Here is a 10,846-nt window from a genome sequence, read left to right on the forward strand (position 1 = left end):
TTGACTGTGAAGTAGCTTGGAGGGGACAGGATGGTCTGTTCTACGCTGCTGCACTGGAGGAAACACATGCACAAACAGCAAAACCACAAGGCACACACCATCGCTCATCTGCCAACACACACTACAGGCACAGGCTCAAATCCCCATGTACACACACATCCTCACAGTTGCTGACGTAAACATTCAGCCCTTCTGCTCTTAGCACTTTGTCTTGAAGAGCATGGCCTTTAATGAGTAGCTACACAGATGAACAAAAAAGAAAACAGAAAGGAAAACAGTTAGTAGTTTCAAATAAAAATAGTATTTTTGGTGGAGTGTGAGATGTTTACATGTCTCGTGGTTTGTCTAGTAGTGTATGTGTGTTCAGATGGGAGGTTTGAAGTACACTACCAGTAAAAAGTTTGGATACACCTCCTCATTCAATTCAGTGAGGAAGCGTGTCCAAACTTTTGACTGGTAGTGTACTTCTACAGTAGATGTGTGTGGGTGAATACGCAAAGGTAAAAAAAAAAAAAAATCTTGTGCTTTCACTGTCTCAGTTTAGGTAAGCCAGTCTTGGGCTCTTCTCTTTGCATATCTGGCATTGACAGCGGGTGCTCATGACACGGTGTAATACATTCTGCAGCCTCAGGACAGCCTCCATTTAATTGCAAATTTGTGTTCAAAGTTTTATTCCGTTGATTATTGCTTTTTGAGAGGAAGAGGAAGCTCTGAAGAGGCAAACAGACCAAATGGGATTTTGCTTTGCAGAAATTAATCTCCGATTTATTTGCAGGTTAATTAATACACATGCGGCAGGAAAAAGGAAACTATGGCAACCATGAGGCTAGTTTCAGTCAAATCTTATAGTAATATGACTTAAAATGACAGACCTTCTCAGAACTTATCTCTCTGTGCTTCCTGCATAAGAAATGATACTATTCCTCATTTTAAAACGTTTGAAAATGCACATTAATGTCTATTTTATTCTTTGAATTTACTTCAGGGAACTCTGTAGCTGAGCAATTATGACAAACCGGTCTTTGAGTGAACTTTCACAGCGCCGTGCGGATGGATGGAACTACAAAATTAAAACACCCACACAACTGTGTCCAGCAAATCCTCATACACACAATTTAACCAGGTTTATGTGCACCACACAAATACACACATTCAAACACCAGTGTTATCGAATGTGCATTGAAGTTTGGCTTCCACTTGCTTCCGATTCTAAATATTATTGTCTCACTCCCCGTTCTGTGACACTGTAACCCCCTTCTTTGTTTCTCTCTCGAAGGTCTGTTGCAGCTGTGCAGCTTCAGAGAAGAGTGTGTGTTTGTGTGGTTTAATGGTGCATTTTCTTTTGATGTTCCATCACTAGACATGGCCTGCACTGGAAATCTCCATGGCAACAGGCGTGCAGAAGCTGGAAAGATTCTCTTGGTTAATTGTTGAGTTATTGTATCTGTGTCTGTGCTCGGACGTCCAATTATGCCAGCTAGGGTATTGGGTAATATTAGCATTGTAGGATCTGACCAATCAGACTGATCAAGATTTATATTTTAACCACATGATAAATTCAGGATCTTTATCAAGCCACACACCACAGACCTTGGACATCCAACAATAGAATAGAAACATCGCCAGGATCACCAAAAAAAAAACAAGAAAATCCATGTACAATCACCACAAGCCCCGATTCCTTTTAATTAGAGGCTCTCATTCCAAAATAAAATTTTGTTGCTTTCATCCCAGACACAGCAGTCATTTTCACACTGGCCCACACAGACACTGCGAGGAAAGATGGAGGTGTGACGGGAGGATTCTCACTGTGGCTGGTTCTTCCTGTTTAGTTACTTGGAAGGACTTTGCAACAAAGAAGATGATGGACTCTTTATTAACTCCTTCACTTAATTTAACAAAAAAAAGGAATGGAAGAATTTTTGTTCATTGCTCTCTTATTGTGAAAAAAGTGTTTTGTGTTTATGCACACGTATAACAAAATAAGGAACAATGGCTGCCGTGTCTTAGAGCTAAAACAAAGACCTCCTGTAAACCATTACCTGGATGATTGAGGATTCAAATCCTCAAATTCAAATAAATATTGTTTTAACATATTTTTCAGTCAGTGACAGGTGAGTTAAAAATATAAAACATATTAAAAGTCATGCAGAAGAACATATTTATAGCTAATATTTTAAATCATTTGTTAGTGCCTTAAAACTGGTGAAAAATAGCTACTCTGTTGATTTAGTGCACTCCTCAGTAGATTCAGTATACCCTGTAGCTCATTTATCCTATCAGGCTTTCTCTTAATTAAACTTTCTTGCGAGTGAAAAAATAATTTAAAATAAACTCTGGTGATTAGGGTTTGATTTGCAACAGCTTAGCTGACTGAGCTACACTGACTAGTTGACTGTGTTCTGTCAGCATCAAGTTTGTTAGGAGCCTCTTCTCTTCAGAAACAAATTAAGTTTAAAGTCGTCTGGAGGAGGAAGAAATGCTGCAGATTAAGAGCAATGCAAACTGCAAAGACACATTGGACATGTCTGATTTTTGGAACCAGACTTCAGATGTTACAGATGTGTAGTAATAGCTGACATTTTACCAGCTAATACTGAAGTTTTGTTTAAGTGTTACTGTTCATTCAATGCTCAAAGCATTTTGAGATTGTGGTCATTGTTTTGTCAACCTTGGTGTAAATTACATTCGTGCTGATGCGACACAGCATGAAGACGTTTTAAACCCACCGGCCGACTAACGCCCTCATATGCAGAACATGCGTGTTCTTCCCTTCTCGGCCCCACACAGACGCAGGGTACTCTCAGGTACTCCAGCTTCCTCCCACAGTCCAGACACATGCTCATTAGGTTCATTGGTGAGTCTTAATTGTCTGTAGGCGTGCATGTGAAGATGAATGGTGGTCTGTCTTTCTGTGTTTGCTCTGTGATAGATTCGCAACCTGTATTTAAATTTTCAACTTACAGAAAATTAATGAATGGATGAACGTAAACTCTCCAAAGAATAATATTATTACTTTTCTTTGCTGCATCACCTGCATTCAGATTGTTTCATAATTAATAATACTTATAATTATTATTTTATGCTAATATATATGATGTACTTGATTCACACTGACTGACATAGGTGCAGGTCAGCAGAATATAAAGAGAATAAAGAGCATGTAGAGGATGGTTAATGTATATTTCCATGGTGGTTATCACAAGGGTTAATATAACTGCACATGATGTAGTACAGGATGAAAAAACGGAAAAACATTCTTTTTCTCCCACTCGTCCTTCAGTGTCCCTGAATTAAGGCAACTTAACACAGCGAGTGCTTTTGTTAGTCAGGATTCAGTGACCTTATCAATATTCATTTGACTGAAAGGATAGTTCCCAGCAATTACTGAGGAGATAATATTTGTGTTGCACTAGACAGTCCCATAATGAGCTGCAGACTTATTGCTGACATGTCATGAATCCACATTCAATATTAATCCATTCAAATGGATGTGAGCACTGGGCCTATAATGCAGCAGTGAGGATTGAGGATGGCTTCGCCACGCTTTGAGTGCTGCAGATCTATTTTACATGAATCTCAGACTTCAGATTCATCTGCAGGTATTTAATTTCAATCAGCTCGACAGTTTCTTGTGCTGTCAGAAACTGGAAAAGGAGGCTACTCATGCCATAGGTTTAAATACAATCACTTCGACATGTCTGACTGAACAACATTAACATTAAACAAAAACTCTTAAAAGTCTGGAAGTTAATAGGAGCAGTCATTATCATCAAGATGTGGCATGCAATATGTCGTTTACATATCAGCAAACTAACCACTAACTGGGTAAGTCCTGACTTAAACTGGTCAGTCTATTCCTAAATTAAACAAATATCTGTGTATGAATGTCAAAAAGTGTAAGTGAGGGACAAATTATATGAATATGATATGAAAAACCATTATATATTCACTGGCTACAGACTAAGCATCAAACACTAATAACATTCTATGGTGGGTTTTATCCTAAAATAACTGATTATTCAGTTTGTACCTCCCTGATGAATTATTAGAAGAGACTCATAGTTGTATTGATTTCTGAATAATTAATACAAGAGAAACAGAAAAACTAATTTCAGAATGAACAGACTTAAACTTTAACTACCATATTACATTACATCACCAAGTGTTTCTATCCACCTCATTCATATTAAGGCTGAATAACAAACACCTGCTCTTAATTAGTTTTAGCTAGTTTTAACTGCATCTAATGTACTGGCAGCTACGTGCTTTATACTACCTTTAAATGTGTTGACTTAGTTTATATCCAGTTTTAAAAAATAAATGTCACGTTTAGTACAACTTTAACTTTGCATTACATGGGAAACAGTTGTTGTTTTATTTACAAGTCACAATTTAGCATGGCCTTACGCCCCCTTAGCTAAACTTGATAGAAAACCGCCCTCTGCTGGATACATTTAATGCCGCTGACATTTCCTCTCACCGTTTCTCGAGCATTTAACAACAGTATTGTGGAGAATTATTTAACCAAACATGAAAAATAGCCAAAACATCAACATTTGGGTCTTTTTTGGAAAGTTTAACGTTCCGGTTGCTTACCTTCCACCCCCGACTCCATTTCCCGTCATCCCACAGGAGGACCAACCGGAATCTGTGACGCGTATTTCAGTCGACAGCAGCTGACCAAACTGTCCTCCTGATAGATGGAGTTGAAGGAGTAAACGGGTTATTTAAGTGCTATTTATGGGCTTTGGTCGTGTTTAGAGTCACTGAGCCTCTCCGTCTGAAATGTACCTCTTACTTTATGCGTCCGATAATTTGTTTCAATCTCGCTGATTTTCTTCTCGCTAACCTGCTCGTGTTATTGCCGGACAGGTGTCGTGTGCTAGGTCGAAATGACTCTTGCAGCTTTGCAAAACACCGGCGTGCTTTACAGAAGGATATTATCACAGTTTCCTCAGGACATCAGCTTAGCTTTTGCCTACGGGTCTGGGGTTTTTAAACAGCATGGGACCGACCAAGTTCAAATGGAGGTAAGAGACATCCGTCCGTCCAGTTTCCCAACATTAAGAATGTGACGTTAAACTTGTTCTTGCACTTGAATTTACTGTACGGCATTGTAATAGTAACACTAATAACACTGAAATAAGTCTTTATAGCATTTCTGCTTGTCAGAATGGTTCGTTTTACGAAGATGGAGACATTTGCCCAGCTGTGTGTCTTGTTATTTTTATTTATTTTTTTCCTGTATCAGATATAAAGTTTGTCCATCATAATGTTATAAATATCTCGCTTTCAAACATATATTGCCAAAGTCCATTTGTTTTCGGTTCAATCAACGGTGCTCCACTATTATGCACTGTGTCAGAGAAAGTCTCCTGCAAATGTCTAAGAAGTCTTATAATATTATATTATATATAATATTATATAAGTTATATAATAACGGCTATATTCAATCGTTTTCTCATACACTGTTGTTGTATTTGACACTGTGTCATAATTTGTCATATAATATGTGATTTTGCTTGCTGTGTTTACCTCAAATACATACAGAAGAACATGCTGGACTTTGTGTTTGCGGTGGACGACCCAGTGACGTGGCACACCATGAATCTGCTGCAGAATCGCAAACACTATTCCATCCTCAAGCTGCTGGGTCCCACGAAGATCAGCTCCATACAAAACGAACACGGGGCTTCTGTGTACTACAACACACTGGTGCCTGTGGACGGGAAAGTAAGTCACTAGATTCTTTGTAAACTCGGCTTAAAGATTGTGCCAACATCTGCTCAAGAGTGTGTTCAGCTGATGATCGTGTGTTTGTATAAATCATTCACTGTAATTTTGCATCCAATATTATTAATCTGATGGTGCTTATGGAAGAAAGGTATTAAGAGATATTTAGATTTTTTTATTTTAAGCTTTTTTCATTCTTTTGTAATTTATTAATTGTACTTTTTCCTACTTTTCTCAGATAATCAAATACGGTGTAATCAGTACAGACTCTCTTATTGATGACCTGATGCATTGGAAGACCATGTATGTTGCCGGACGTCTTCACAAACCGGTCAGTGTGCTGATCAGACTGGTACTGAGCCTGTCAGTGTCTGTCCATGGACTGCAGTTATCCACCTTGACTTACACTAGTAGCAGCTTGGACTCCACTCAGCAACTCTGCCACTCCATATTTAATGTTGTCATTGCGAGTGATCCTGAGGGCCACTATTCAGTCAAATTTGAGCTGGCAGAACATCCGAACTGAAACACATTTGTAGAAGTTGCATTTCATGCCATCTCTAAATTGTGGATTAAAAGTGCCTGACAAAAGTTGCGTTTTATATTATTTTTTTTATGCTGTCTCAACTTTAAAACATTAACATGGAATCAATTTTGATAAACACCAAACAGCTGATTTGGACAATCTTGGCGAAGGCTTAGTCACTGTTGATTTTATTCAGCTGAAATAAATACCTACTTAACGAAATCTCCTCAGGCTTGCCTGCATGGTTATGCCCTGCGTCTGTTGCTGTGCAGGTGAAAATGCTGGTGCAGAGCGAGAATGGAAAGCTCCGCGCTGCCTTGGTGGCAAATCTGAAGAGTGCTGTGACAGCTTCCTTCCTTATGCTGCCAGAGAGCTTCACCGAGGAAGACCTTTTCCTGCAAATAGCTGGTCTTTCTTATGCTGGTAAGAGGCTTACAACTGCAAGTTTCACAGTGTATACTCATTGTTTATTAGCTTTTCCACAGCAGTTGTATTAATTTCACACAGAAAATCTATTTTGTTCTTACATTCTGTTAGTGTTAAGTTGCTAAAATGTGCTAACAGGGGGAGTGTTATCACGTAGATTTCCCAAGCTGTAATAATGTGTGTGCTAATGAGTATTAAACACTACTAGAAGAATTTCACAGGAAATTAAACAGGTGAAGGTGTTTAATATCTCAGAATTTACTTTCACGCAATGTATTCAACTTTGTTTTGTTCCTGTTAAGAGAAAACATTTTGTCTGTTCCTCTGAAGGCGATTTCAGGATGGTGATTGGAGAAGATAAATCCAAGGTGGCCAATATCGTCAGAGACAACATTCAGCACTTCAGGATTCTGTATAGTAACATCCTGCGGGACTGCCCTCAAGTGGTTTACAAACCTCAACAAGGAAAACTTGAGGTATGACACTGTAGGCACACCTACACTACAGTATATTATAATAACACATTAAGTGTCAGAAACTCATTAGTTCTTAGTTTCATTGTCTAGAAACAGTTTGATCGTCTGCAGCACATTGTGAGCCACTGAACCAAATACCTCAAAAATGATTTGCTTAAAACTGTGATGCCTTACACATATCAGGCATAACAGTATACTCTTTTTTATAATTTCTGTCGTGCTTCATATCTTTGTTGTGCAATACAAAATACATTTCAGAACAGACTGATAAAATAAGGTATTTATTTATTAAATTTCAGAATTATAGAGCCACAAATACATTAGATGTAATACAGTTTGTCCTCCTGAAAGCAGAGGCAAATTTAATATGATGGAGCTGCATTTGCAACTAAAATGTCCCCAAGTTTTTGTCTGAAAACTTGCCACTTTATTAGGTACACCTGTTCAATTGCTTGAGAACACAAATAGCCAATCAGCCAATCACATGGCTGCAATTCAAGGCCTTGCTGATGTGAGAGGTCAGAGGAGAATGGGCAGACTGGTTGGAGATGATAGAAAGGAAAAGTAACTCAAATAACCACACTTACAACCAAGGAATGCAGAATACCATCTCTGAACACACAACACGTCCAACCTTGAAGAAGAAGGAATGTTTCCAACACCTTGTTGAAAGTATGCCACGAAGAATTAAGGCAAATCTGAAGGGGTCCAACCTTTTAATAGCAAGGTGTACCTAATAAAGTGTAGGTGTAGGTTGTAGAACATAAAAGGAAAAGTAAGAAAAGACTTTACATTTAATCCCGGCTAATAAAATATTAAGTTGACAATATCCCACAGAAAATACCTAAACACCGTAACATGTGTCTTGAAATTTCAGTACATTCTGCTCTTATATCTGATCAGTCAGATGTGCTGTGCAGGTATTAGCTGTTAATTTCTTCTTCTTTTGTTTCTCTGCAGGTTGACAAAAGTCCCGAAGGCCAGTTTACCCAGCTGATGGCGTTGCCCCGCACTCTTCAGCAGAGGATCACAAAGCTGGTTGATCCTCCAGGGAAAAACCGGGATGTGGAGGAGATCCTGCTTCAGGTGGCTCAGGACCCCGACTGTGGAACGGTTGTGCAACAAGGTACAGATAAAAGATGGCCGCTCTGCTGCAGGATCTGTTTTCTTGATATGATCAAAGAAACTTTTGTACAAACACAGACGGGAAGGAAGAGATGGTTAAAAAAAAAAACCTCATTGTCATTGTTACTGCTGTTTGATTTGAAATGCAAAATCCTTCTAGTGTGGATGCAAAAATTCTCATTTGTCATTTTACATATCTGTAAATAAGTGACAGTTATAGTGACTAAATTGAAAGTAAAAACAAATATTCTCTGGAAGGGAATCTGTAATCTATAATAGTATGTTTATGCAGGCTGTAACTACAGGATTCATAGCGGAGAGTGATAAGATATTAATTGTGTTATGATTACGTGTGTGAGCATGTGTCTGTTCCTTCTCAGGTATCTCGTCGATTGTGAAATCCTCCAGTATAACGCAGAGTATCAAAGGCATTGCCACAGCTGGTAAGAATTTATATCTAAAATCCTACATTGTTACGTTGTGTCAGTATGAGATGATATAAAGCTTCAGATCCCTTAATAAAACAGTGTGACATTTGGGCAAATGCAGTTATTGCTTTTGAGATTAATTGATAGCACTGCCAGTCTCACATGTTAAGTTACAGCTAACTACAGCTAATTACAGAAAGAAGAAGGGGCAGCGCTGTCATTTGACTTTTCTATCTCTCAAGAAAGTGCGTGTGCTCATTTCCCCAAATGTCAAACTATCGTTTTAACGGAAGTTTTTCCCCTCATCTTTAATTACTTGACAAACCAGACATCTATAAATGTTGTAGCGACTGCTTTAATATAGTAAATGGTGTCATTTTCCCCAGGCTTGTGGAAGACGGTGTCCTACAGCTCCAAAAAACTGAGAAAGATGTGGAAGGGCTGGAGGAGGAAGCCGCCTGTCTCCCAGATGTCCTGATCCTGTCTTTTTTTTATTTAAACCAGGAACCTGTCCGTCTTTGTTTTTGTCACTCAGGCAATCCAACAATGTCCATCCTCTGGTTCTATCACTCTATTGTCTCTACGGCCCTCCGTTAGCCTGTGTGTGAATAGTTGAGAAGCGTTCTCATTAAATTCATAAAAGCTGTAGGATAAAAGGTGACATTTCCTGAGTCAACCTGAATTATGGCTGACATGTAATGGTACTAAAGACTGAGCCTCAATGGAGGATGACTACTGCGACTCATGAGATACTAATGATCTGTATGAGCACAGCTTGGAAAGTGTACCTCGTGTTACATGAGGAAATGGCTTAGGAGGTCCTCAGTTTAATCATGGGAGTGTTACATCTGTGTATTTTTCTAGGCTACAGACACACACACGTAAAGACACTTAACACACTTATTTCCACGTATTGTTACTTCACCAAAGATGGCCAAACCTTTATCTTTCCCTGTGTTCTGTCAGTATTCGTTCATTGGGTCAGCTCGTTATTTTAATCAGATCAAAAGTGGAAATAGCTGTAGTGTAATTCAGTCACAAGAAATGGGTTTAATAAACTTTTTCAAGTGTGAGGATTTTCTCTTCAGTTGCATGGTTTTGTTGTAACATCCAAAAGTGAGTATGAGAATTATGTTTGTTTTTTTCCAACTTATTGGGCTTTCAGTTTAGATTAACTGGTTCAGTGTGACACATTAATGTCCACCGAGGGCAGTGTAAATGTCACACTTAAATGAAATACACAATACATTATTCCAATGTTGCAATTTCACTTGACAAAATTATGTTTTCATTGAAATGTATCGTATTACTTTTTCTCAATAGCAGTTTAGATATGAAAAAGGAAAACGGGTACATTTTGATATGACTAGTCAAAATGTAATTTTTATGAAATGTTATGTTTTGCAATTAATTACATATGCATGATGCAATGGGGTGCATGTATTTACACTACAATAGCACAAGATAAGTACAGAGCATGGGACGCATACAAATACACAGTAACACAAATCTTAAACTGCAATGCAGCTTTTAAACATTGAAAACATTCAGTCAAAATACCTGTGTGATTATTTATTTATTTTGTTTGTGTTTACCTATGGATGTCAAATTTTTGCATTTTATTTCCTTTGTGTGATCAAAAGTAACAAAACATTTTCAAAGGAAAGCAGTTATCATGTGGACAATATCGCTCTCTACCTGATACTGTTGTGGCCACATGAATCATTTAGAGGCAGGTTGTACATTACGTCATAGCGCACAACACGGTTATCTCATCTCTGTACTTTGGGACAGTTTGCTGATCACACAGGTTTGTCCACATACTGTATGATCCATCTCTGCTCCTGTGATTTATCTGCAGCTGAGAGATAATTGAATTAAACTGTATCTGTTTAACATCAGCAGCAGTCAAAATGATCTCAAGCTTCTTCACAACCCAGAGTCTGATTTTGATATAAAGGTTAAAAAATAAATAAAATAAAATGACAAATACGCTGGTCAAAGCATGCACTCACTCGCCAATTCATTTGGTACGCCAGTGAAAATGAATGCGTTCTAATGTAACAGCCTTGCACTAAATCACAGCTCCTGTCATAATGTTCCATTTCTGTGGAAGCAGGTGGTAATTC

At 38.3% G+C, this 10,846-nt stretch overlaps 1 protein-coding gene across 1 annotated transcript; it reads left to right on the forward strand.

Moving 5' to 3' along the window:
• Positions 1 to 4,654: 4,654 nt before the first annotated feature.
• tamm41 (TAM41 mitochondrial translocator assembly and maintenance homolog) lies at positions 4,655 to 10,631 on the forward strand. Its single transcript, XM_047584303.1, has 8 exons — positions 4,655 to 5,033; positions 5,554 to 5,736; positions 5,975 to 6,067; positions 6,535 to 6,685; positions 7,019 to 7,164; positions 8,125 to 8,290; positions 8,670 to 8,732; positions 9,104 to 10,631. Exons 1-8 carry the CDS (start codon positions 4,896 to 4,898, stop codon positions 9,193 to 9,195), a joined length of 1,032 nt encoding a protein of 343 aa, XP_047440259.1. The 5' UTR covers positions 4,655 to 4,895; the 3' UTR covers positions 9,196 to 10,631.
• The last annotated feature ends 215 nt before the right edge of the window (positions 10,632 to 10,846 follow it).

Source organism: Mugil cephalus, chromosome 4 (assembly GCF_022458985.1).
Source record: "Mugil cephalus isolate CIBA_MC_2020 chromosome 4, CIBA_Mcephalus_1.1, whole genome shotgun sequence".
NCBI lineage: Eukaryota > Metazoa > Chordata > Actinopteri > Mugiliformes > Mugilidae > Mugil > Mugil cephalus.